Here is a 27,962-nt window from a genome sequence, read left to right as displayed (position 1 = left end):
TGGCTCTGGGAAAGGTGCTGGGAGGAGGGGGAAGGGAAGACCATGTACACAGCTTGTGTACACACAGCTGGACCAATGCTGGTAGCCCCAGGGAACTGTACATAGGTTCTAATAGGAATAGACCCTTATGCTGGACTGGGCCTTGTATACTTGATAGTAGACCCAAATGTTAAAAATATTGTGATATAGTGATGTTGGTAAAATTCAACTACTTCATGCAAATGATCAAATGTATTGGGGGATTAAATTAAAGTGTCCTCAGGATATAATACCTATGGAAAATGATTGGCCCGAGGAAGACCTGGATCTAGCAGACCATTAGCTGATTTCTATGCTAAATAGTAATGTATAAACTTACTATAAGGTACAAATTGCAGTAAATTAAGGGGGAAAGTGAGTAATCAAATTAGTACAAGAATATAAAATGTATGTAATGGCTCTCCAGAACATGCTAGTTGTTTCTTTTCTTCTATCCCTATTCCATACTGGCTTGTCCTAATGTTAGGTATATTGTATTGGTACTAGTGCTGTGTCTGTTCTGTAAATGCCAAATGTCAGGCCAAATGAAAATGCTCTGACAGGTATGATCATTTTGCTCTAAGGAATCTGTGATCAGAACATCTTTTCAATATACCAGATGTCCTGGCCAATGTAATAAGGCAAGAAAATAAAAGTTTTACAGATTAGAAAGGAAGGCATAAACTGTTTTTGTTTGAAAATGACATAATTATCTGTGTAAAAATCCCAAAGGATCTACAAAAATGTTCCTAGAACTATTATGTAAGTTTAGCAAGTTTGTCAGATACAGGGCCAATATACAAAAGTCAAACATATTTCCATATCTCAGCAGTGGACAATTAGAATTTGAAATTTAAAAATATGATTTATAATAGTCCCCCACCTCCCACCCCCCACTTAAGTATTTAAGTATACATATCACAAAGTATGGCCAGGATCTGTATACTAAAAACTATGAAACAGTAATAAAAAAAATCAACAATGATGTAAATAAATGGAGAGATATACTGTGTTCCTGGGTTGGGAAATTCAATATTGCATGGATGTCAGCTCTCCCCAGTTCGATTTAAAGAGTTAGTGTATCTTCAATCAAAATCACAGCAGGCCTTTTTAATATTTTTCTGATAGAAATTGGCAAGTGGATTCTAAAATTTATACGGGAAAGAAAAGGAACTGAAAGGAACTAAAAAAGGAACACCAGTTGGAGAAACTACCCTATTGAATTTCAAGACTTATTAGGAAACTACAGTCATCAAGATAGTGTGGTATTAGCAAAAGGGTAGACCCATAGGCCTGCAGTGCCAAGAGAGCCCAGAAATAAACCCACACAAGTATTATCAACTGAGTTTTGAAAAGATGCAAAGAAAATTTAATGTAGAAAGAACAGTCTTTTTCAACCACAAAAAAACAAACTTCAACATATACCTCATACTTAAACAAAGAGTAACAGCTCATAAGCTTAAACTGAAAGAATGAAGTGACAAAATATTTAGAAGAAAACACAGGAGAGGGGCACCTGGGTGGCCCAGCTGGTTGGGCACCTGGGGATCAAACCCCGAGTTGTGCTCCCTGCTCCGCGGGGAGTGTGCTTCTCCCTCTCCCTCTACACACACTCTCTCTCACGTAAGTAAATAAACAAACAAATAAATAAATAGAATCTTAAAAAAAAAAAACACAGGAGAAAATCTGCATTAACTTTGGGCTTGGGTTTGGTGATCAGATTTCAGATACTACATCCAAAATGTAATCCATGGGGCACCTGGATGGTTCAGTCGGTAGAGTATTGCCACTTTTGATCTTGGGGTTGTGGGTTTGAGCCCCAAGTTGGGTGTAGAGATTATTTAAAAGAAAACACAATCCATAAAATAAAAAATTGATAATGTAGATCATATCAAAATTTAAAAACTGCTTTGTGACAGATATGTTAAGAGAATAAATAGGTAAACCACAGGCTAAGAGAAAACATTTGCAGACTGCATGCTTGTATCTGGAATGCATAAAGAATCCTTAAAACTGAGTAAAAAAACCAAATGACTCAATTTAAAAATAAGCAAAAGATTTAAAGAGACACTTTGGCAAATGAGGTATATGGATGGCAAATGAGCATGTGAAAAGATGGTCAACATTAGACATTAGAGAAATGCAAATTAAAATCACAATGAGGGACCGCTGTTCACCTCCCAGAATTGCTTAAAACCAACACCACCACCATGAAATGTAATGGAGCATAAGGAATTCTGATTGCAGATGGAAATATGAAAGGGTATACTATAGTCACTTTGGAAGACAGTTTGGCAGTTTCTAGTCCTGAGAAAACATCACAAAAACCCAAACTGAAGGGCATTCTGCAAGTAACTAATTAGCATGCTTCAAAACTGCCCAGGAAAAAATAAGAAAAGAAAAAAAAAAAAGAAAGAAACCGTCACAGATCAGACTAAAGGGTCATGACCACTAATACAATGTAGTATCTTAGATTAGATCCTGTACCAGTAAAAGGACATTAGAGAAAAACTGGTGCAATCTGAGTAAAGTCTATCACTTAATTAGTATTTCAACAGTGTTAATTTCTTGCATTTAACTAATGAATCATGAGTGTGTAAGGTATTAAAATAAGGGAGGCTGCGTGGAGAATATCCAAACTCTGTACCATCTGCGACTCTTTTGTAATTCTAAATTTATCCTAAAGGAAATAATCTACTGAGAAAAGAAACCCCAAGTGAGAAATAGACCCACTGAAGTGGCTAAAGTAACAATCCCAAGTTAAGGTACATATGTGAAGCAATGCAAATCTCAAGCATTGCTGGTGGGATTGTAAATTACTTCCATCATTTTAGAAATGTTTTAGCAGTATTAACTAAAACCATACAGATTTCCATCTTATGATTTAGCAGTTCTACTTCTATGTATATGCTTAAGAGAAAAGAGTGCATATGTCTGTAAAAAGACATGTATAAGAATATTTGTAGTAACTTTATTCAGAATTGCTGAAAACTTGAAACAATCCTTAAGTTAGAAAGAACCAAGAGAATGGACAAATTCAGGTGTATTCATACAGTGGAATACTACATGACAAAGTTTTTTAAAAATTTTTTTACAGAGAGAATGAGAGAGTGTGAGCAGGAGGGAGACTCAGAGAGAGAGGGAGAGAGAGAACCCCAAGGAGACTCCACAGCATGGAGCCTGATGCCGGGCTTGATCTCATGACCCCGAGATCATGACTGAGCCGAATCAGGAGTCAGACACTTAACCGATGAAGCCACAGGCACCCCTGCATGGCAAAATTTTAAAAAGAAACCAAACTACCGATATTAGCAACAGCAAGGATACATCTCGAAAACATGATATTGATTAAAAGAAGACAGACATAAAATGGCTAAATAGACAGCTTAATAGACTAATTGATGGGGATAAGTCACAAGTTAAATCATGAGTATCTCTATAGACTAATTGACGGGGACAAGTCATAAGATGAATAGTGAACATCTCTGGAGATATCCTGTATCTCAAGATATATATATATATATATATATATATATTTTTTTTTTTTTTTAAGATTTTATTTGTTTGACAGACAGAGATCACAAGTAGGCAGAGAGGCAGGCAGAGAGAGAGAGAGGAGGAAGCAGGCTCCCTCCCCCCTGAGCAGAGAGCCCGATGTGGGGCTCGATCCCAGGACCCTGAGGTCATGACCCGAGCCCAAGGCAGAGGCTTTAACCCACTGAGCCACCCAGGCGCCCCTATCTCAAGATATATTACCTATCTCCCAGAATGTTAACTGAGACCCAAGCAGTAAGGTTTACTGAGGGGGGAGAGGCGTGAAATCTGGGACGCTAAGAAGGTTCTGTATCTTCTGGGATGTAACCCAGTTGTAACACTTCTTCAGGCTGTACACTTAAGATCAGTATACTTTACATAGTTTACCATATGTATCTTATGACTTAATAAAATGTGAAATGAAGAAGAATTAAAAACTAAAGTGTGGGAGGAAAAAGAAACTTAAGTGGTTTCCTATTGCTGTTAAAGTCCAAAATCGTTATTACAGTTGTAAGTCAGGCTGATCAGCTTCCTACCTACTTCTCCAGGTTCATCTCTCTGTTCCCAAGTTCCAGCCCAGCTATTCTTCTGATTACGGGACCTTGGCACGCACCATTCCCTCCTTCCACTGGGAGAATTCTCTCCTCCCCACTTCACCTAGCTCACCTTAATTATTCTGCAGGTCACATCCTGAATTTCCTCAGGGGAGCTTATCCTGATCCTCAAGCTTAGATTAGGTTTCTGATCATATGGTATGTTTCTACTTTATAGCACTTACTTTACTGTAATTATTTTTCAAACTTTGGAAGGTTAGGTAGTAAGTCCGTCTTGTTTGTGTTATCTTCTGATGCCCGGTATAGAGTGAATACTCATTTAATACTTACCGAATGCTTATTTTATTTTAAAGATTTTATTTATTTATTCGACAGGGAGAGATCACAAGTAGGCAGAGAGGCGGGCAGAGAGAGAGAGAGAGAGGAGGAAGCAGGCTCCCTGCTGAGCAGAGAGCCCAATGCGGGACTCGATCCCAGGACCCTGAGATCATGACCTGAGCCTAAGGCAGAGGCTTTAACCCACTGAACCACACAGGTGTCCCCCGAATGCTAATTTTAAAAGTGAGCCTTGGATTAGTTTAATAAATGAGTAGTCCAAGGCCACAGAGTATGAGATGAGACCCAAGGCCATCAACAAGTCCTGCTGACTCTGTTTCCAAGAGATATCTTCAAACTGTACACTCTCCCCATCTGTCTATTGCAAGAGCCTTCTACCTGGTCTCTTGGGTTCCAGTCTTTATTCATTACCCACTGGATTATTACAGATAATAATGCCCTATTGTCTATTCTCTCAAAGCAGCCAGATTGATCCTTTTTAACATGAAAAGAGATGGCACTTATCCCTTGCTCAAAACCTTCCAATGGCAGCTCTGAATTTAGAATATAATGAAAGTCCTTATTTTGGTTTATGAAGCCCACTGTGATAAGACTGACTCCATCTGGCGTGCCCCCACCCACCTGACTCTAGCCTAGACATGTATTCCCCTAACTCTGACGTCCCAAGATCCCAGGCACTTTCACACTAGCTGAATATTCCAAGAGGAACACTGGTTCCTTCTGGGTGTTCAGTTCAGATGCCCCCTCCTCGAAAAGACTTCCATGAACTCTTGTCTAAAGTAGCTAGGTAGTTACTCTCACTTTCACTATTTCCTTATTTCAGTTTTCAGTTTAACACTTACTGTTCCCAATTTATTTTGATCATCTGTCTCATCTAATGAGAGCAAGAGCGTGCCCTTATGGTCTGCTTAGCTCTGTATCTTTGATACCTAGAACAATGTTTAGCACATAGTAGGTGCTCAGTAGTTAAAATATTTGAGATTTGATGAATCCATGAATACCTCAATTCCTGGGCTCTTTGTTCCTTCCCAGCTGTTGGTAACCATAGGCTCATTGAATCCAGTTTCTTCATAGACCACTTAGAGCTGTGCTAGAGTCTGGTGCGGTAGCCACTAGCCACATGTAGCTATTTAAATATAAAATTAGATTGGGGCGCCTGGGTGGCTCAGGTCCTGATCTCAGGGTCCTGGGATCAAGCCCCGCATTGGGCTCTATGCTTGGCGGGGAGCCTACCTCCCCCTCTCTTTGTGCCTACCTCTCTGCCTCCTTGTGATTTCTGTCTGTCAAGTAAATAAATAAAATCTTAAAAAAATAAGTATAAAATTAGATTAAATTTAAAATTTAGTTCCTCCAGGGGTGCCTGGGTGGCATAGTCGGTTGAGTGGCTGACTCTTGGTTTCTGCTCGGGTCACGTTCTGAGGTCCTGGGATGGAGCCCTGCACTGGGCTCTGGGCTGAGAGCAGAGTCAGCTTGACACTCTTTCTCCCTCTCCATCTGCCCCTCCCTTCATGTGGCTGGCAGCTCCCATATTGGACAACACAGATAATAATTTTTATCATTACAGAAAGTTCTATAGGACAATGCTGATAAAGTTTTTTACAAATGGATTAATCCCAAAGGGAGTTGTTAGGCCTTGAGTGTAAAAATAGTTGCCTTTTGAGGTCTTGTTGCTCTGGAATGGCTGCCTTATTTTTCCTCCTTTGGACTGGTTTCTGCATGAATTGCCCTATTTGATTGGACAAGCTGTTTTATCAGACAGGTGTGTGTGTGTGTGTGTGTGTGTGTGTGTGTGTGTGTTTAATGTTATGCTAGTCACCATATAGTACACCATTAGTTTTTGATGTAGCTTTTTGATGTAGTGTTCCATGATTCATTGTTTGCGTATAACAGCCAGTGCTCCATGATATACGTGCCCTCCTTAATTACCCATCACCGGGCTCACCAACCCCCCCCACCCTCGGAAACCCTCAGTTTATTTCCTGGAGCCCATAGTCTCTCATGGTTTGTCTCTGTCTCTGATTCCTCCCCCCTTCATTTTTCCCTTCCTTCTCCTAGTGTCCTCCATGCTATGTCTTATGTTCCACGTATGAGTGAAACCATATGATAATTGACTTTCTCTGATTGACTTATTTCACTTAGCATAATCTCCTCCAGTCCTGTCCATGTTGATGCAAAAGTTGGGTAGTCATCCTTTCTGATGGCTGAGTAATATTCCATTGTATGTACCAAGATATGGATCACATCTTCTTTATCCATTCGTCTGTTGAAGAGCATCTCAGCTCCTTCCACACTTTGGCTATTGTGGCCATTGCTCTATGAACATTGGGGGGCATATGGCCCTTCTTTTCACTACATCTGTATCTTTGGGGTAAATACCCAGTAGTACAATGGCTGGGTCATACGGTAGCTCTATTTTTAATTTTTTGAGGAACCTCCACACTGTTTTCCAGAGTGGCTGCACCAACTTGCATTCCCACCAACAGTGTAAGAGGGTTCCTCTTTCTCCATATCCTCTCCAACATTTGTTTTCTTGCCTTGTCAATTTTTACCGTTCTAACTGGCATAAGGTGGTGTCTCAATGTGGCTTTGATTTGAATTTCCCTGATGGCTAATGATGATGAACATTTTTTCATGTGTCTATTAGCCATTTGTATGTCTTCTTTGGAGAAGTGTCTGTTCATGTCTTCTGCCCATTTTTTTACTTGATTTTATGTTTTTAGGGTGTTGAGTTTGAGAAGTTCTTTATAGATCTTGGATATCAGCCTTTTGTAGTGTCATTTGCAAATATCTTCTCCCATTCTGTGGGTTGCCTCTTTGTTTTTTTGACTGTTTCCTTTGCTGTGCAGAAGCTTTTTTATCTTGATGAAGTCCCAAAAGTTCATTTTTGCTTTTGTTTCCCTTGTATTTGGAGACGTGTCTTAAAAGAAGTGGCTATGGCTGATGTCAAAGAGGTTACCACCTAGGTTCTTCTCTAGGATTTTGATGGATTCATGTCTCACACTGAGGTCTTTCATCCATTTTGAGTTTATCTTTGTGTATGATGTAGGAGAATGGTCGAGTTTCATTCTTCTGCATGTGGCTGTCCAATTTTCCCAGCACCATTTATTGAAGGGACTGTCTTTTTCCCACTGGATATTTTTTCCTGCTTAGTCAAAGATTATTTGACTGTAGAGTTGAGGGTCCATATCTGGTCTCTACTCTGTTCCACTGGTCTGTGTATCTGTTTTTGTGCCAATACCATGCTGTCTTGGTGATCACAGCTTTGTAGTATAGCTTGAAATCAGGCAATGTGATGCCCAGCTTTGTTTTTCTTTTTCAACATTTCCTTGGCTATTCAGGATCTTTTCTGGTTCCATACAAATTTTGGGATTCAAACAGGTGTTTTGAGGGTGAGTCCATAATTTGAGGATTTCAGAGGTATACAACTTAGAACAAGTAAATCTTTTCATGATAAGCACATAAAAACAAACAGGTGCCTAGAAGATACAGAACTATATAACTGTTGAGCAGAAGCACGGTTAGGGGATATGTTGACCTTGGGTTGGGGGAGGTGAGAGACTGGCAGTCCTAGATACTCAACTAAATTAACTCTAAGGTAGAATTCCTTTAAGATGAATGGTTCTGACAGAAATATAAATATAATTATAAAACTATGACCAATATTTTAGGCCCAGTTCATGAATGAGAATCTGAAGTAAAATATTAGCAAACAGGATCCCAGAGGTCCATTCAAAGAAAAACAGAACAAGATTAAGTGTGGGTTTTTTCAGAAAAGTAAAGATAGTTTAGCATCAGGAAACTAATTTATGTAATTTATCAGGTGGATAGATATATAACGAACTCTTTAGAGGCTTAAATGGCTTGTGTTTGCTTTTTGTAAAGATACAATATCCATTGTTAGTTTAAAACCACAGTGAAATAAGGGCACCTGGGTGGCTCAGTCGGTTAAGCATCTGCCTTCAGCTTGGGTTATGATCCCAGGGTCTTGGAATCCAAACCCGCATCGGGCTCCTTGCTCAGCAGGGAGCCTGCTTCTCCCTCGCCCTCTGTCCCTGTTTGTGTTCTCTCTCTTTCTCTCAAATAAATTAATAAAATCTTTAAAAAATAAAAACCTCATAAATAAAATCTAAAAAAAAAAAAAAAAGGGACGTCTGGGTGGCTTAGTCAGCTGAGCCACTGCCTTCGGCTCAGGTCATGATCCCGGGGTCCTGGGAATGAGTCCTGCATTGGGCTCCTTGCTCAACAGGGAGCCTGCTTCTCTCTCTGGCCTCTGCCTGCCACTCTGTCTGCTTGTGCGCTCTCTCACTCTCTCTCTTTCTGACAAATAAATAAATAAATAAAATCTAAAAAATTAAAATCTCAGTGAAATAGTAAGTGATGGATATTTTCTTAGTGTAATAAAAATAAATCTATTACAATTCCTGCTAAATGGGGAAATACTAAAAGTATTCCCCTTAAAATCAGGATGAAGACAGTAATGTTCATTAAAGCCGTTGATCATTTAACATTGTTCTGAAGGTACTAAGCAATGTATTTAGAGGAGATTAAAAAATCTTAGAAATATAAAAATTAGATAGTAGAGAATAATTTCACAGGATTTAAAGGAAATGACCCAAGTGCATCTACTGAAAAGCTCTTATAGATGCTAAGAGAATTCAGTAGGTAGCTGGGTTAAAAAAAATTAAGTCAGAAAAGATCCCATTTCTATAGCATTTATAAAGATAAAACACCTAGGGGCACCTGGGTGGCTCAGTAGGTTAAAGCCTCTGCCTTCGGTTCAGGTCATGATCTCAGTGTTCTGGGATCGAGCCCCACATAGGGCTCTCTCCTTAGTGGGGAGCCTAGTTCCCCCCACTCTCTCTCTCTGCCTGCCTGTGATCTCTGTGTGTCAAATAAATAAATAAAATCTTTAAAAAAAAGATAAAACACCTAGGAATGGACTTAGCAAGAAATACTCATAATCTGTATTTTAAAAAATTAAACATTAAAACACTAACAAGCCACACAAAAGGAATCAACACATTGAAAGTCACCATGTTCTGTGACGCCTGCATGGCTCAGTCATTAACCATCTGCCATTGGCTCAGATCATGATCCCAGGCTTCTGCCCCGCATGGAGCCCTGCCTGGACCCCCCCACCTCCCCAGCACAGAGCCTGGAGCAGAGCAGAGCCAGTCCCCCTGCTCAGTGGGGAGCCTGCTTATCTTTCTCTCCCTCTGCCTGCTGCTCCCCCTGCTTCTCTCTCTTTCTCTCTGTCAAATAAATACATAATATATTTTTTAAAATATATCATCATGTTCTTGAAAAGGAGCCAGTGTGAGGAAGATGTTAGTTCTGAGTAAGATATAAATCTGGTGCGATCTCAATACAAATACCAGTGGGAGCTTTTTTAGGGGAAGGGGGACTAAAGATACTGATCTTGAAATTTATTCAGAAAAGGAAGTAAGAAAACATTAAAACATTCTGGAAAAGGAGATCAAAAGGAGCTCTAATAGATATTAAAATATAAAGCTAAATTAATTGGAAGACTGTGGGTGCTAGCAGATTAAAAAGACAGATGAAAAGAGGAAACCTGAAAATCCAGAAGTAAATGCAAATTCTTACACAAATTTGGTTTATGTTAATGGAAGTGTTACCAGTTAGTGAAGAAAAAAATCAGTTTAATAGGTGATTTCAAGGATAGCAAGATAACATTTGGAAATTGTTCTATAGAAAAATAGTTAGAGATGAACAGACAGTGGAAAGTAAATTACAAATGACTCTTTTTAAAAATTTTTTTTAAAGATTTTATTTATTTGACAGAGAGAGATCACAAGGAGGCAGAGAGGCAGGCAGAGAGAGAGGGAGAAGCAGGCTCCCTGCTGAGCAGAGAGCCCGATGTGGGGCTCGATCCCAGGACCCTGAGATCATGACCCGAACCGAAGGCAGAAGCTTTAACCCACTGAGCCACCCAGGCACCCCATTTTAAAGATTGTATTTATTTATTTGACAGAGAGAGAGACACACAGTGAGAGAGGGAATACAAGCAGAGGGAGTGGGAGACGGGGAAGCAGGCTTCCTCCTGAGCAGGGACCCCGAGGTGGGGCTTGATCCCAGTACCCTGGGCACCCCAAATTACTCTTAACATAATGAAAATATTTACTAGCAATAAAATGGAAAAGTTCACTCATAATAAGAAATGCAAATAAAAATTATACTCAGATAACATTTTTCACCTTTCAGATTGGCAAAGATCAAAATGTTTGCTAACACACTAAAGTTGGTGTATGCATATGGAAATGGACACTCTTAAAAATAACTCATGTTCAGGGACACCTGGGTGGCTTAGTTGATTAAGCGTCTGCCTTCAGTTCAGGTCTTGATCCCAAGATCCTGGAATCAAACCCTGAGCCCAGCATCGGGCTCCCTGATCATCAGGGAGTCTGCTTCTGCTGCTCCCCCTGCTTGTGCTCATTCTCTCTCAAATAAATAAATAAATAAATAAATAAATAAATCTTTAAAAAATAGCTCATGTTCAGTCTTTATGGAGGGCGATTTAGTAATGCTATCAAAATAAAATATACCTACCCTTTGACCTCCAATTTTATTTCTAGCAATTAAAAAATAAAGATTTTATTTATTTATTTGGCACAAAGAGAGAGATAGCAAGAGGGAGAAAAAAGTAGGGGGAGTGGGAGAGGGAGAAGCAGACTTCCCGCTGAGTAGGGATCCCAGGACCCGGGGTCATGACCTGAGCCGAGGGCAGACACTTAATAACTGAGCCACCCAGGTGCTCAGCAATTTTTTGATAGCAATACTCCCACATGTGTAAAACAAAATATGTTATTATTGTGGAACTTAAAAAAAAAGATTTATTTATCTATCTGAGAGAGATTGAGAATGCATCTGTGAAAGCAGGGGAGGGGCAGAAAGAGAGGGAGAGAGAGAATCTCAAGCAGATTCCCAACTGAGCACAGAGCCCAGCTATGTATGTACAGGCTCTCTCTCATGACCCTGAGATCACGACCTGAGCTGAAGCCAAGAGTCAGACACTGAACCAGCTGAGCCACCCAGATGCCCCTGGAATTGTTTTTAATAGTAAGATTAGAAATGAATTAAAATGCTTCAAAGGGATCCAGTTAAATGGGGTGACCATATAATGGGATACTATGTAGATGCAGATATAACAACAAGGGAGATTTTTGATGGAATTATGGCCAAGCTATTTTGCTAAGTGAAAAAGACAAGGGGAAGGATATACAGAGAATGTGGAAAAAAGGAGGAAGGGAATATGAGTGTTTATATTTGTAAATTACCTCTGGAAAAAACATCAGAAACAGTGACAGTGGTTGCTTCCAGGAAGGGCACTGTGGTGTTTGAGGGTCAGAGTGGAAAAGAGACATTCCACTGTTTACTTGTTGATATTTTCTGAATTTTGAGCCATATGAATACCCAAAGCAAGAAAATAAAGTTAAAACCAGAAAAGAAAACGAAAACTTAACTTGCTCTGATTTACACAAAAAGAATGTTTCATGAACCATGTTCTTTTCTTTTCTTCCAGGACCTCCATCCTTATCCTTTTTATCTCCCTGGACTTTTCCTCATGATAGCAAGATGGCTGCCACAACTCAGGCATTATGTTCTCACACAAACATCCTCCACAAAGAAAGAAGGGACAAAGAAAGCCAAACACTTTGTCCTAATGATGTTTTTTGTCCTGGGAAGAAAGACTTCCCTATATACATCATTGGTCAGAAATGGACCTCATGTCCATCCTAAACCAATTTCTGGCAAAAGGAAACGGGTTTACTTGCTCCTGGGATTAGGGAAAGGGCCTCTTCTGCTAATATCATGGAATCTTTGTCCTAGTACAGAAATGGGGTTCTGTTCCTAGGAAAGGTACAGAAGTCTGCTGGGGAGTTTGCAGAAAGAATTTATCACAGCCGTCAATGTGAACTGCTCCATCTTCTGAAAACAAACAAACAAATAAATAAATAAAAACTTCATTACCCTGGGACAACATAGCCCCACATCTCCCACTGCCAGTACTCTATACCCAGTTATGTCCATCTCTCTTATGGACTGCTACCTTAGCCTCCTTCCTGGGCTCCCTGCAGCCACGCTGTCATCAGTCTGTGTTGCCTTTGTCCCCTATGTGATAGAGGAGTGGCATTCTCAGAAGTCAAGTATGGGAGGCTAGCTGGATTCAGACCCAGTTGTCCCCTTCTCACCTCTTCTTGTATCTGGTTCTTTCATTCTTTCTTTTTTTTTTTTTTTAAGATTTTATTTATTTATTTGACAGACCGAGATTACAAATAGGCAGAGAGGCAAACAGAAAGAGAGGAGGAAGCAGGCTCCCTGCTGAGCAGAGAGCCTGATGTGGGGCTCAATCCCATGACCCTTGGGTCGTGACCTGAGCTGAAGGCAGAGGCTTTTAACCCACTGAGCCACCCAGGCGCCCCTGGTTCTTTCTTTTGAAGATAACAATCAACAGGCTGTCCTCATTGCTTTTCTATCAGCTTTCAATCTAGGGAGAGCTCCTCTCAATATTAAACATGCTCTGTTGGTGTGGCTTGGAGCCTGTTAACTCAGCTCTGGCAAAATAATCATGGGCTGTGTTATAGGCTGAATCATGTCCCCCCAAATTCATATGTGGAGATCCTATAGCCCAGTACCTCAGGACACGACTGTGCTTGGACACAGTCTTTAAAGAGGTAATTAAATTAAACTGAGGTCATTTGGGTGCGCCCTTATGCAATCTGACTGGTGTCTTTATAAGAGGTGGAGATTAGGGGTCCCTGGGTGGCTCAGCTGGTTGAGTGTCCGGCTCAGGTCATGATCTCCTGAGATAACACTCTGCACTGGGCTCGTGCACAGCACAGAGTCTGCTTGTCCCTCTCCCTCTGCTCTTTCTCTCATTAAAGAAAAATAGGAGATTAGGACACAAACAGGAGGGAGAAGACCACGTGCAGACACAGGGAGAAGACAGCTATCAGGAAGCCAAGGAGAGAAGCCTCAGAAGAAACCCACCCTGCTGACACCTTGATCTTGGACTTCTAGCCTCCAGACTGGTGAGAAAATACTTTTCTGTTCTTGAAGCCCCCAGTTTGCAGCGCTTTGTGATGGCAGCCCTAAGAAATTCACACAGACTGGTGTGGTCCTAAGTGTGAACGGTGCCACCTAGGGCCTTAGCACCATTTCTTTAAAAAAGCTTTCATCCGTTTTATTTTGTTGAAAAATGTATAAAATTTGGTTTTTATCTAAATACATTGGAGTAATGATTAAGGATTCACGTAGTCTGGCTCTGGCATACTGGAAGAGAGGGGGATTAACTATAAAGATACAGCTCACTATAGCTTTTTAAAAAAAAATTAAAAATTATTTTATTTTATTTTATTAGAGAGAGAGAAAAGAACAGGGAGAGGGGCAGAGGGAGAAGCAGACTCCCCACTGAGCAGGGAGCCTGACTCAGGACTCAATCCCAGGACCCCGGGATCATGACCTGAGCCGAGGGCAGATGTTAAACTGACTGAGCCACCCAGGTGCCCCATGACTTAATTCTTAAAAAAGGAATTTGGATTTAATACTTTCATGGTCAACCTTAAATAACCCATCCGCTCTGTTGGCTCAGATGGCTACGTGTCCTGCAGCCGTGCCATCCTGATGAGCGCCAGCAACAGAGTTCTTAACACTAGACCCACACGGTGGCCTTTTATGGAAGGTGAAGTCCTCTGGCAGTTGCTTCCCTCACAATCCTTCATGTGCAGGTTGTCTCCACCAGGCAGTGACACAGATAAATTCTAGGGCCCAAACATTTCCTAGCAGAAGAGCTTGAGCAAAATAAGACAAAACGGAATAAACAAGTAAAAATCATGAGTGCCCCTTCTGAAGGAGCACCGAAGGAGGTTGGCCTGGATCTCTTCACCGACAGAATGTGAACTTGGTCTCTCATATTTTATCTCTGAAGTGCGTGTCTTTCCCTTTGACCGGCCATGTGGAAAGCACACTCTTTCCACTTTGCACTGTGGCTGGGGGTGTGAGAATTGGCTCCGACTGAATGCCTGGGGGACGTGAAGAAGATCTGCTTATTTGAGAAAACCAGTCCCCCACCCCGCCCCCACCCACCCTCCCCGCCACCCCCCCCTTTTTTTTAACCTTTTCGGGGTTAAATTCTATGCAGGTGTGTGGTTTGTGAAGGTTTTACCTCCAGAACCAGCCTGACTGGGTGGAAATCCAGCTTTGCCATTTGCAACTGAATTGGGCAAGTCATTTACCCTCTCTGTGCCTCAGTTTCCCCATTTGTTCAAGGAGAATATTGAAAGTATCTCTCTCAGGGAGATGCAGTGAGGATTGCATAAGTTAATACTATAAAGTGTCTGGAGCACTGTCTGGCACCCTGTCAGCCAACCCAGGTTAATACTGTTATCACCTAAATTACATACACCAGCCCTTTGTAGGATTGTATTTTAATGTTTTGACCTTTGCCTTTGACATTGCCCCAGTGGAACAGCATTTCTCTGAGAATCCCAAGAAAATGAGTGATCTAGGTCTCAGTCTCTTTATTTGCATGTGGTTACAATTTATAAATACACTTGCCATTTTCCTCCCCCTCCCAAACTCTCCCTTCTACCCAGTAACTGTGTCCAAACCCCCCAGTTGTCAGTCATTCCCTTTCCCGTCCAGGCAGAGAGGGGAGGGGCATCCTCCATGAACCCCATCTTCCTACAGGGTCTACTTCAGTCCGTGTGAAGGGTGGGCTCTCAAAGGGCCTCTGAAGCTTGGGGAGGAGCACCATGAATCTGCTGGAGGTCCCGCGATGTCCTCACCCATGACCATGTGGCCGGCCTCCTGCTCGGCCGTGTGGAGGCTGTCGAGTGCCGTGGTGGGCGGCAGTGAGCATCACATGCCCGGTCCGTGCTGGAAGCTGAGCTGTCGCAGGCCCCGTGGGCAGGAGGGTCTGCGATGAAGTCTCAGGCCCGCTCAGCTGCTGGTGAGAGTCTTGTGGGGGGTACCTACCCAGCCAGTGCCCGGCCCTGCTCTCGGAGGTGCGTCTGAGGTCCGACCCCTCATGGTCTGCCTCTCAGGGGCCCGACCCAGGCCCTCGGTCAGTCCTGGGTGGGTAGGGCAGCCTCAGGGAGAAGGTGCTCTTGCACATCCCTTCTCCTGGCTGTTCCCAGACTCCAAGAGGCATGGGTGACAAGTTGGGTCCTTGGCTCTGTTAGAGGGCGTGGCAGCCCAGTGTCTCTGTTTCAGCCAGGTGCCAAGCTTTGCCATCCTCCTGGTAGGGTGTGGAGAGCCCAGGAGGGCCAGGGGCACCCTCTTCAGGGGTGGGGTACGGAGGCTCTGGGGAAGCAGGGGGATCTCCGGGGCCCCGTGCTCCCCCCAGAACCGGCCCATTGTAGATGTAGATGTTGCCGGTGACGGTCACAGACCCACCGGTGACATGAATGCCGCTGGTACCTGCGGGAAAGGAGGACGACTGAGAGGGGCTGATGGCAAGCTGTTGGGAGTCTCTGTCTTGCTCTGCTTCAGTCTTCTTATTTCCGTCTGGCCCACACTCGCCTCCTACCCACCATCCCTCCCACCCCACTCTTCCTTCCCTCCCCCTCTCCTCCCTGCTACCTGCCCTAGGCTCACCATGGGCCACCTGGCTTTGCTCTGGGAACTCGGGCTCCAGCTCTCTGGCCTGGCTGAGAGGACTCTGCTGCTGCAGCATCTCTTCCTCCAAACCTGGGGGTGCTGGGAGCCTGGCCGAAGTGGGGGCCAGGTCTCCAAAGGGCAGAAGTGGCTTTACCAGGTCAGGGAAATGTGGGTTGACCCTTGGAGGCTCCCAGCTTCCATCAGCAGTATTTGGTTCCTCTCCCTGGAGGAGAGAGGCAGAGAACCAACTGATGACATGGGCTTTCCCAGCTTTCTTGAATTCCCACACCCCATCCCATGCTTAGGCAGCTCACTGTTCTCCTCTACTCCACTTCATGTTCCCTGCCACAGGGCCTTTGCACTTGATGCCCCTCTTCTTGGGGCACTTTCCCTGAGATGTTCTGATGGATGGCTCCCTCATTTCTTCAGCTCTCTGCTCAAATATCAGTTTGTCAGAGAGGTCCTCTCTGTCCACTCTAAGATAATGTACCCCCCACCCTTTGCCACTGTCACTGTCCCCCTACTGAGCTTTATTTAGCAACTATCACCCACTGATATGTATTTCTTTAACTTTAGTCTTGCTCCCTTGGCCTGTAACTCCAGGAGGGCAGGAACTTTGCTTTGTTCACTGCTATATCCATGGTGCCCAGAATGGAGCCTGGCACATGGTAGGCTCAAACACTTATTAGTTGAGTGGATGTTGAAGCCTACACACTCTTACCCTGCCTATCCCACCCTGTTCACTTAGCCCAGCCTGGCCCTCCCTGCTGCCTTCTCAGCCTTTCCCATTACCTCTGGACGCCTCTTCAGCAGGGATCCTGCAACGGAAAATGAGATGGGGGTCAGGCCTCCGGTAGGCCCTGGGCCCCCTGGCTTGTACCGTTCACAGCCTGCCGGGGTATATGCCCCCCACCGTGGGTTCCCAGGGCTATCATTGCCCTTATCTCCGGCCTCAGAATAGGGGGCTCGGTGGAGAGGATGTCCGTGCTCGGGGTGGGCATCGCAAGTCTTCCCTCCCTCATGCAGGTGAGGGCAGCCAGCTGGCCAGGCCTGCCTCCCTGCTTGTATCCAGCTTCTTCCTACCTAGCTTCCTGCAGAGAGAGGGGTGGCTCTTCCAGGTGCAGGCCAGGACGGTGGTGAGGAGCAGGAATGAGGCCAGTGGCAGCAGGATGGCCAGCACCATCATAGTTCCTGTGGGGACAGCAGACAGGAGAGCCGTGATGACAGGGGAAAGGGCAGGGTGGGCAGGGTGGGGGGCTACCTAAGGACCAGGTTTCCAGTAGTCTGGGCAACCTACAGAAAAGGGGGAACAGCTTTTCCTTTCCAGACCCACTACAGCTCCTAAAGGCAGAATTTGAGAAACTTCCCTTGGGTTACAGAGAAGGGAAACCAAGTTGGACTTGGAGAGGACCTGCTGACAGCCAGGAGCAACTCACGGATGGAGATCTTTGGGGGTGGTGCTGGTGGCCACCACATAGAGACTAGGGAAAGAGGCACTTTGTGGGTCAGAACAGATGCATGGGCAGTTGGGTTTCCAGGGCTGGAAAAGGGGGTGGGAGGCAGTACAGGGAGGGTGGGGCTTCGGTTTATAAGCGACTCAGGACACAGGGTAGAGCAACACTTCTGTGGACCTGCCTGTCCTAGAGAGAGGCCACTGTAGGGGATGAGTTTGCCCCTCTGTCTCTGTGGGTGTTGCTGGGGGTGAAAGAGGAGAGGCTGCAAGTTCCCCACCCCCTTGCTCAGGGCCAATCCCAGGAGAGGGAGGGAAGGGAGGCTGGGACTTGGGTTTCTCAGATTCTGGTATGTAGCCTTGGTAATTTCTGTCTTTCACAGCAGAGTCTATAGTGCCCATCACGTGTGTCTGGAGAAGGTTAGAAAGGCTTGGAGAGTTGCATCCTGGAAGCTTGCCCTTTCTGATCCACCTAAACCTGGGGCTTAAGGGAGGATAGAGTGGGAGGTCTGGGAAAAAACTGGACCTGGAGTCCAAGACCTCTGGGTTCCAGCCCAGTTGGGTGACTTTTTAAGTCATTCCTCCTTTTGGACCATATCAAAGGTAAAATGAGGGGGTTAGGTACATACAGTCTAAAATTCCAGCTCTAAAGTGCCAGTGGCATGATACATGGTTATAAAATAACAAGAGGACATGGAAAAAGATTTAGGATATATCTGAGTGAAAAGTCAAGTTACAAAATATTCAAATGACTCCACTTTTAGAAAAACAACTGGAAGGATATATTAAGAAATGTTAAGAGTGGATATGTTAAGTAATGGTCCTGTGGGTGGTTTTTAGTTTTGTTTCTCTGAATTTTCTGATTTTCTACAGTATGCATGCATTTATGGCACGGGCTCTGGAGTAAGAAAGAACTGAGTATAGGTTTTCATAACATCAGTTACCACCTGTGTGATCTGGGGCAAGCCACATAAACTCTGCTGAACCTCCTTCCTTCCGTGAACATAATAACAGAACTACAGTTGACCCTGGAACAACATAGGGGTTAGGGGCGCCGACCCCCGTGCAGTCGAAAATCCATGTATAACTTTTGATTCCCAAGAAGTCTTCACTCTGAATAGTCTGCCGTTGGCTAGAAGCCTTACCAGTAACACAGCTGATTAATGCAGGTTATGTATTTATATAATACTGTGTTCTCACAATAAAGTAAGAGCAAAGAAAATGTTATTGAGAAAATCATAAGGAAGAGAAAATGATTTACAGCACTGTGCTGTATTTTTTTTTTTAAAAGCCACATATAAGTGAACCTGCGCAGTCATGTTGTTCAAGGGTCATCTGTACTTTGTAGAGTCATTAAGCAAGATTAAAAGAGTTAGGGACGCCTGGGTAGCTCAGTGAGTTAAGCATCTGGCTTTGGCTCGGGTCATGATCCCAGGGTCCTGAGGAATGGAGCCCTGCTTCAGACTCCTTGCTCAGTGGGGAGCCTGCTTCTCCCTCTGCCTGCCTCTCCCCCTGTGTGTGCTCTCTCTCTGTCTCAAATAAATATATAAAATCTTAAAAAAATATATTAAATGAGTTAGTGATTGTCAGGTGCTGACAGAGTGTCTGACACACTAGCTCTTGATAAATGAAAGATATCATTATTTGGTAACTTAAAAAAAGTTAGTAAACTCTCTCCCAACTAATAATCTTTACAGTCATTGAAAATATCCCTCAATCATTTGCTGGGCTAGGAAACCAATAAGCTCACAGAAACAAACAAACAAACAAACAAACAAAAAGCAACAAACTGAGAAAGAGTCAAATGTGGGGTGAATTTTCTAATAATATAAGCATGTAATGTAATAAACAGATTCTCAGTCTAGTAAGTAGATTATATGACAGTGGCAGGTCCAAAGCGATGACAGTGATGTCAGCTACAACTTCATGTCAGAGTAGGAGTGGTCCTTGGCACACATTGTATGTAACTTACAAGTTATATGTATATATATAACATTATATATGTGTATACATATATATGTGTATACATGTTATAGATATGTGTTATGTGTAACATATATAACATATGTATACACATATGTATGTATCTTTTAATGTTATATACATATGACATAAATGTTATATGTTATATATATATTTTAATGTTATATATATATAACATAAAAATAGTATATGTTAAGTTGGCCTAGGGATACTCCCTAAGGAACTTCTCCACTTGCCCCAATTCTGAGATGCATTCAGCTTTTCACCACTTTTTGAGATAGAAGGAATAAAGGCATCTTCCCAGACTTCCCTCCCCACCCTACCCCCACCCCCGCCCTGCCCCATGTGCCCCTCAGCCCCAGGCCCTCACCTGGCATCTCGGAGTGCTCTGGGGGATTTCTGCAGCTGGTGTCAGACTGGGCAGTGCCTGGAACTGCCTCCACCAGGCCCTGCTCCTCACACCTGCAGCAGAGAGGCCCGATTCAGGTGGGCACAGGGCTGGGAGTGGCAGGGTGAGCCCAAGCGTGCGAGCATAGGGTGGTCAGCAGCTGGCACTTCTAGGATGGTGGAGGAGTGGGGTGGGGGGACACTCACCTTGTATGGGGCTGGCAGCGGGCCCTGGGGGAGGAGGTGTTCTGGAAGTGGCCTGCCTTACAGGGCACACAGTTTCTGTTAACTATCCCGACTTCATCTGGCAAGAGAAAAGCAAGGCCAGCCAGGGTGAGTAGGCACGGGTGGGGGGCAGGTCTTTCCATGCTGTGAATTTCCGCTGGTCCCTGCCTGCCTGCCCATCTCATTCCGCGGCACCTTTCCTGATCTTCCTCTTGCTGAGAGAAGCTTTCTGAGATTCTGCCTCTGTCCAGGTGTCTCTGCAGACCCCTGTGGTGGCTCTTTCACAGGGAAGGAGAGGCGGCTCTTTATACCCAAGAGAACTACCTGGGCGGTTCCCCCCCAGCCCTGGAAGGTGCTCCCTGTACCCAGCGTCCTTCCTGCCCTCCTCCCACAGCAACCTCTGACCTGTCAGCTTGGCCTCAGTGCCTGGTGGGCAGTCGGAGAGTGGCTCACAGTGTACACACTCCGTGTCCCAGTGCACGCAGAACATTCCTGGCTGGCAGCGGCACTGGGTCTTCTGTCTGCTGGTGCAAGGCATGGTCTCCTCGAAGCCCAGCACTGGTGGGGAAACAGGAGAGCTCAGCGGAGGGCCCACGCTCTGGGTGATCCCAGCCTCCCCCGAGACCCCTGCCACTCACTCTGGTCACAGGGGCGGCACAGCTGGCAGAAGGAGAGATGGTTCCAGTGCTCGTTGTAGGAATTTTCGGGACACTGGGCACAAACGGTGTTCTGGCTGCGGCTGCATTCCACGGAGACGTGTGTGCCTGGAATGGGAGTCGGGCCCTGCAGTGTCAGGGGAGCCCGGATCCCCCCTTGCCTCTGCAGCTCTGCTCGCTGCAAGACCCTGTCCTCTGGAGAGCCACCCACGAAGGATGGCTGGCTGGCTTTCCTGGGAGATGGTGTCTGTCTTCCCTCCGAGGCAGCAGCGGAGTGGGCCAGAGTCCCCTGCCACTCACCTCCCATCCTCAGCTTCCTCGGGCTTTGCCTCTCACCTGGGGGGCAGCGGGAGCAGCAGACCTGATGCTTGGGTTCGTAGTACTCCTTTTCCCAGTCCCAGCACGTTCGGTTCTCCGTGTGGTATGGACGCTCCTTCACAGGGAGATGGAGGTGGGGGGGAGAATTACTCAGGGGTCTGCTGGGAAGGGCACAGGGACTAGAGAGAGGGCTGTGCAGACCCCCTTTTGCCCTCCCAAGCCAGCCACCACCCACCTACATGGGCCCCTCCCTCACCAGTCGGGCCTGGGATGCTGCCAGGAGACCGCAGAGGCCCAGGATGAGAGGCCCCCAGGCCAGGCCGCAGGGGGAGGCGGCCCATGGCAGGCGCATGGCGGCCAGTAGGCCAGTCGGCCAGATGGGTGGAGGCCGGGGCAGGAAGATGGGAGGCCTGCACGTCCTGGGCAGTGGTGGCAGCAAGCTCCCAAGCCCAGGGCCTGGGACAGGGCTCGGGCTGACGTGCCCCCGAGGGCCGTGCGGCCGGCCCTGGCCTGGCCTCCAGGGCTCCAGCGCCGGCTCAGGAAGTGGGAGTGGAGCAAGCCGGCCTTCGGGGCGGGGACAGGGAGCTCTGGGAGCAGAGGCAGCTGTCGCAATCGGGGAAGAGGAACAGGCTTGGCTGCCCCGATGCAGGGCGGGAGGGGGCGGCCGGGAAAGCACGTGAGGGCTGCAGGGCCGGAACCGGGCCTCCTCCCTTCTTCGGAAGCCTGGCCAGCAGGGGAGGACTGGAGGGGTTGGCTAGGTGGGAAAGGGCAGCAGAGTCAGTGGACAATGCTCAGATGAGCCTTGGAGAGCAGGGCAGAACTGACTTAGAACAGAGAGAGACAGACAGAGCTGTGTCCAGCTGGGTGCCAGCTCTGAAAGTGGAAGAGCCTGTGGCTGACAGACATGGGGAGTGCAGGGACCCCCAGGGACCCACAGTCAGCCAGCCAGCCAACTGCAGCATCTGGGAAACAGAAGTCCCACTTGGCATCCATCTGGATGCCTGGGAGTTCCTGCCCTGTTGTGTGACTTTTTAAGACAAGCTACAAAGGCATAACAAGTCAGACAGCCCTCCCTGTGCATGATCCATCCCTGTGCTGCGCAGGTCACCAAGAAGACACTGCAGAGAAGGCAGCGGTCTCCGCTCCCCTGTTCTTAGATGACAGGGAGGAACGGGTAGACCCAGTACCCGAAGATGAGGAGGGGCAGCTGCCCTAAAGCTGGACAACCTTGGCCTTCAGTCCCAGCTTCCTCACCCGGGAGACTGAATCCCTCCGCATGGGAGGAGGCTGAAAGCGCACCCGTCCAGCCCCCTCGCCTCAAGGGTGAGAAGACGGAGGATGAGGGGGCCACTGAGAGGAGACTGGGATTCCGGGGGTTTGGTCTTGTCCCTACCCCCTTTCTTCCCATCATTTCCCTGCGACCCATTAACAGCACCCCCATGTGCCCTGATGCCAGGCTTTCTGGTCTTTAGGTCTCTGTGCTCCTGGCTAGCTCCCATCTGTCCTTGAGCTTCAGCAGGGCTCTGGGGAGCACCCCCCCCCCCATCCCACCCAGGCTGCTCGGCTCCCACCCGACTGCAGTCTGGGACCTGCTGCTTTCTGCCTCCTGCCCCACCAGGTTGTGAACTCTGCGATGGTCTGGGTGGAATCTTTAAGTCCGGCTCCCAGTGCTTAGCCCAGTCTGGCCCATGCCCAGTGTTCGGTATGTATTTATGGAGTAAACGAGGAGGCCTTGTTCATATCACCCAGACAGTCTGTGCAGACCCAGCCTGGAGTTCAGAGTTCCTGATTCCTGGGCTCCAAGCTCAATCAACAACCATGCTGCCTCCTTGTGACTTGGACTGTCTCCTTTGGCGTGAGGGTCTCACTTACTCTCCGGACATAGGCTGCCTAGGCACCGTCCCACCCCTCTCCCTGCAGGGCCCTGCACTCATCCTTGCAGTGGTTGGTCTGACTGGCTGGATAGGTCTTGGTGGGGAGCTGGGAAGTCCTGGTGCAAGAGTGAGTCTGGGGAGGAGGGCTCCCAAGAGAGTGAAGGGCCTGCCTGAATGTAGACAGCTCAGTTCACTCTCCTGGTACAAGCCTGAGATCTGTACTCTGTGGGCAAGTGTTTATCCAGAGGGTCCAAGGCTGCCTGGAAAGGGAAGACATTTCAGAGCAGCATGCACAGCTTGGGGCTGCTGCTCTTTCCCGGTCAAGGTAACTGGGGGCTGGGACTGGACTCAGCACTGAGCTCTCCAGTGCATCGAGGCATGTCTGTGTGTCTAGGGTCCCCAGAGCCTTTTTTCTCCTTTTTCTTTTTTACATTTTATTATGGAAATTTGCACTAACATATACGTCCACAAAAGGGGAGAAAGTAATATTGTGAACTCCAGCTTGGGCTCCTGGCAGTTTCCTCCATACAGCCTTCCTCCATTCTTCCAATCTTCCCTTGATTGTTTAGAAGCAAACCCCAGACACAGATCATGTCACTTGAAAGTATGGCAGGATTTAATCCAAAAGACAGGAGGAACAGCTGTTTCTTTTAACTGAGGTATAATTCATAAACAACGAAATGTATAAAGTACACTAACCTTATGCATACATATCAGTGAATTTTCACTTTTGTATGTTTTTGTGTATCTCCCTACGACACTTCCTGTACTTCAAAGGTTTCTGCTTCACAGGTAAGCATTATCTCAGGTCTTTTTATTTATTTATTTATTTTTTAAAAGATTTTACTTATTTATTTATTTGACAGAGATCACAAGCAGGCAGAGAGACAGGCAGAGAGAGAGGAGGAAGCAGGCTCCCTGCTGAGCAGAGAGCCCGATGCGGGGCTCGATCCAGGACCCTGGGATCATGACCTGAGCCGAAGGCAGCGGCCTGACCCACCGAGCCACCCAGGCGCCCCATCTCAGGTCTTTTTAAAGCCCAACTGGCTGGACTACGTTCTTTTTTCTGCTGCCAATTTCATGCTGTCACGTCAGCCTTCAAGGACTCTCTGGATCCTAGACGAGAGCCTTAAGATCTGGACTTTTATCCTGGTCCATCACTTCCTCTCTCTGAGCCTCTTTTTTTTTTTTTTTTTTTCCCCTTTGCCAGTCACCTGCCGGTTTGCTTACAGATCTGTTCTCTAGTTTCCTCGGCGCTGTGCTGTGAAACTACATTTCCCAGATTCCTTTTTCCTCCGGCTTCCGGGTAGGTTCAGCCAATAGGAAGACAGGTGGGAGGAGGACAGGTAGGTGGGAGGAGGAAAGAAGCCAGGCTCCTCTCTCTGCTTTCAGACATCGGACCTCACCTGCGGTTCGTTGTGCTTCTTCCTTCTTTCCTTTAATAATCCCATCTCCTCTTAGGCAGCCCCTACTATTTAATTCCTGCCGAATGGTTAGGGGGCCTCTGGGTCTATAATGCTACAAGACCCTGCTGGTTTTCCAGCCCTGGAGGTGAGGCGGCTTCCTGTTTTGCTGCATTCTGGGTTGTCTTGCTGTCCCCCTTGGCTTCTTATCTCCTTCATCACCCATGGCCCAATCCCCTGGGTTAAATTTCTTCTACTTGAAAGACTCAGAGCTTTTCCTGTTTCTAAGCTGGACCATGATGGACAAAGCTTAGCAAGAAATGGTTATTACGCCCACCCAGTCCTCTCCAGGAGGGTGAAGGAAACTCACAGCGGAGATCCATGAATTCTTTATGGACAGGGCATTGTCTTGGTTTCTCTCCTTTGTGTTCTTTGCCAGCTTCCTTCAAGTTGTACTGATTTTCCTTGGGCAGCGCCAGGCCTCGACGGTGTACCCCACAGATTCTCAGAACATTTGGGAGTGGGGCTCTTCTCCCAGGCCTTCCTCTAAGGGGCCTGCTGAGAGATCCTTCTTCCCAGAGGTCCAGGAAGAATCCAAAAAGGGGGTTGGTGGGAATGGATTCTTTAAAAAAAATTTTTAAGAAAGATTTTGTTTATTTATTTGACACAGCACAAGTGGTGTGGGGGGCGGCGGGGGGAGGTGGCAGGCAGAGGGAGAGGAAGAAGCAGGCCCTCTGCTGAGCAGGGCCTCGATTTCAGGGAGGCTTGATCCTAGGACCCTGGGATCATGACCTGAGTTGAAGACAGAGGCGTAGGTGGCCCCACGAATGGATTCTTTTGGATACTCTTTCTTTTGTTCCTCTTCCCCATGCTGCTCTTAGCATGGGAAACACTGAGAGATGTGTCATGGGTGAGGGCCAGCCCCTTCCAGGTTGTTTGCATTTTAACTGGGGACCATCCTTCTCTATAATCCCAAAGAATCATCCAGTTGTCATTTGTGCCAAGGTAGAGAAATCCTGCCTTGACCCAAAGGAATAAACTTCTAATGGTGAACTTCTAAGCCTCCTGCCAGGTGACCGGAGTAGGAATGGCAAGGAGGAATTTTCTGGTGCATCCTTTTAGGTTAAGGAGAAATCCACACCATGTAAGTGCAGATAGAAGTATCACTGTTTTCCACAGTGGGCAGCCCAGTGTTGAAACGCTAATTAGCTCACTACTTAAGTGAGAACAGAGAGTTGCATTTAATTGAGTGACTCATGTTTTACACTAGAAAGGATAGAAGCTGAAATGGAAAAAGTGAAGGAAATTTAGATAAATTAATAGATGACAAATTAATGAGTTATCCAAGGAAATCAGAATGTTTGATGGAGATGCTTTCTTCTAGCGCATCGCTTTTTGTCAAAGATGAACTTTGAGTCTGAAGATGCTGATTTTGTGGTCTTCCGCAGAGTGGGTCAACGAAGAGTGATCAGTAGACAGTGGGGCCACCAAGATGAATAAACTTAGCACCTGTTCTTAGAGAACTCAGTAGGATCTGTGCACACGCACACACACAAACCCATATGTGCACACACGCACAGGTTAATAGTATCCAGCAGTAAGTGCCGCCATAGAATTCTCAACAAGGCTTCTCTGGGAGTGTGGGTGAGAAAGTGATTATTTCCATCATGTCCTTTTTCCCAGAGAGCAAAAGGCCAGAAGACCCTTTAAACTCAGGACCCTCATCCCACTGCAGACCCTCTATATTACTTCTCTCCCTGTAGCCTGTTCCCATTTTATGGTCAAAACCTAGGGTTAGGGGATGGCTAGAGCTGGGAGGGAAGGAACAGCTTGGGAGAGGCTGGGGGAACTTCCAAACTGAGGAAAACAAGGCCCTGGGTCCACAGCAGAGCAAGACTCCACTTCTTTGGAAGTCAGGAGAAGAATACTGAGCCGGGAAAAAAGAAAAGGCTCAGTTGTCCTGGCTTCCCTCCTAACTCCTGGGTGACTTTGGGCAGGTCACTTTGCTTCTCTGGTTCCTTCTTGCATTAAGTCAATTGGAAGGGGCCTTTGGGACCATCTGGGCTGCCTCACCCTCACTTGCCCCTGCCATTTCACTTTTCAGATGAGAGCACAGGGGCCCAGAGAGGTAAAGTGCCTTTTTCAAAGTCACATAGTTTAAAGGCAAATATGGGAGTCACAGAATACCTATGACATGGTCCCATTTACAAAAAAAAAAAAAAAAAAAAAAAAAACATGTAGACCTATAAAAGCACACCAAAAGATCCAGACCAATATATAGATTATGACGGCTCTCCTTGGGCAGAGGGGTGGGTGGGAAATGGAGCAAAGGGGAGCTTTTGTTGTTCTGTGTATTTCTGTATTGCTGGAAAAGCTGCATTGCCACAACAATGTGTTTGGGCATGATTTCTGCACTTTTAAAGATCATGTTTTATTTTACTTATTTAATTTTAAAATTTTATTTATTTATTTGACAGACGGAGAGAGAGCAGGAGGGAGAAGCAGATTCCCTGCTGAGCAGGGAGCCCCATGTGGGGCTGGATCATAGCACCCTGGGATCATAACCTGAGTCGAAGGCAGACTCTTAACGACGGGGCCACCCAGCTGCCCCTCAAAGATAATATTTTAAATGGAGCCAGGACAGAAACAGAAGTGTAGGTCTCAGAAACAGAAACAGGTCTCAGATTTCCATTTCTCGCAACAACAAACTTGATCTGGCCCATTCCAGATCTAGGACACTTTCTCTAAGCCCGAGCTCCCTCCAGGTACCCTGCCAGATAGTTCCAGGGACACCACGTGCTCCTGCTCAGCCCAGCCAGCCTTTGCAATTCTGCTCACAGAGCCCTTGGAGTTGAAAACTCTGTGCTATGCTGCTTTAAGCCACAGTTGGATATCAGACACTAGCAAGGGAATACAGAAGACAGGGAAGTGCCTCTGGGAAACTTCCAGATCAAACAGGCAGGGTGCTGCATACCCTGTTTGTAGGTAGGATCGCTCCTTGTTTAGGGACCTGACTTGAGGGAGAATGGAGGATCTAGGGGTGTCAGGGTCCCATAGGAACGTGGGGATAGTGTAACGAGAGCTTTTCACAGAGTCAGGGAGAGAACTGGGGACCCAGATTGCTGATGAGCCCATGCACTCTGTGTGTGAACCTTCATAGCTTTCAAAACCAGGTGCAGGGGAGCTCGAATTCCCCATGAGTCTCTGGCTGGTTCATTATGGGAAATAAATGGCAAATGCCCTAAACAGACAATCCCACAGGAGGAGAATTCTGATTTTGTGTTTCACTTGGCTGCCATTTTGTTCTGTGCCCTCAGAAAACTGGCTTCTTCTTGTGGAGGGTCAGTTTCTTCATCTGGAAAATGAAGGAAAGCCCAGCCTTTCCCTTCCTAGGAGGGGGCCCCTGCAGGCATCCAGGGAAGCCACGGGACTGGGCTGGGAATCCTGGTGGAGAGCAGCTCTCACTTTAAGAGGCCACAAGAGAACTCCTGTCCCAAGGGGAAGCCCCAGGACCTAGCTGCCCCCTGAGTTTGGAGTACCCCGCTTCCTTCTCGTGTGCCTGGTAAACTCCTCCATATTCCTCAAGATGCTGCTGAGATGCTGCC

General features: G+C 46.2%; 2 protein-coding genes across 3 annotated transcripts in view; one reads left to right on the top strand and one right to left on the bottom strand.

Annotated features, from left to right (window-relative positions):
* The window catches only part of VAMP1 (vesicle associated membrane protein 1), a 75,903-nt gene extending 62,374 nt beyond the window's left edge, over positions 1-13,529 (top strand). For both annotated transcript variants that reach the window (XM_059184597.1, XM_059184598.1), the window contains exon 6: positions 11,983-13,529. In XM_059184597.1, coding sequence (XP_059040580.1) covers positions 11,983-12,200 — 218 coding nt within the window. In that variant the 3' untranslated portion in view covers positions 12,201-13,529. The remainder of the gene's footprint in view (positions 1-11,982) is intronic.
* A 1,436-nt stretch (positions 13,530-14,965) lies between these two features.
* On the bottom strand, positions 14,966-21,646 carry LTBR (lymphotoxin beta receptor). The gene is made up of 10 exons (XM_059184587.1): positions 21,337-21,646; positions 21,099-21,195; positions 20,745-20,870; positions 20,512-20,664; positions 20,089-20,185; positions 19,865-19,956; positions 17,145-17,252; positions 16,854-16,879; positions 16,059-16,284; positions 14,966-15,881 (listed from the first exon to the last, which is right to left on the bottom strand). Exons 1-10 carry the CDS (start codon positions 21,430-21,432, stop codon positions 15,640-15,642), a joined length of 1,263 nt encoding a protein of 420 aa, XP_059040570.1. The 5' UTR covers positions 21,433-21,646; the 3' UTR covers positions 14,966-15,639.
* Between the last annotated feature and the right edge of the window lie 6,316 nt (positions 21,647-27,962).

The sequence above is a fragment of the Mustela lutreola genome, chromosome 8, assembly GCF_030435805.1.
Source record: "Mustela lutreola isolate mMusLut2 chromosome 8, mMusLut2.pri, whole genome shotgun sequence".
Taxonomy (NCBI): Eukaryota; Metazoa; Chordata; class Mammalia; order Carnivora; family Mustelidae; genus Mustela; species Mustela lutreola.
The sequence above is the reverse complement of the archived record's forward strand: the minus strand, read 5'-3'. Positions and strand labels throughout refer to the sequence as shown.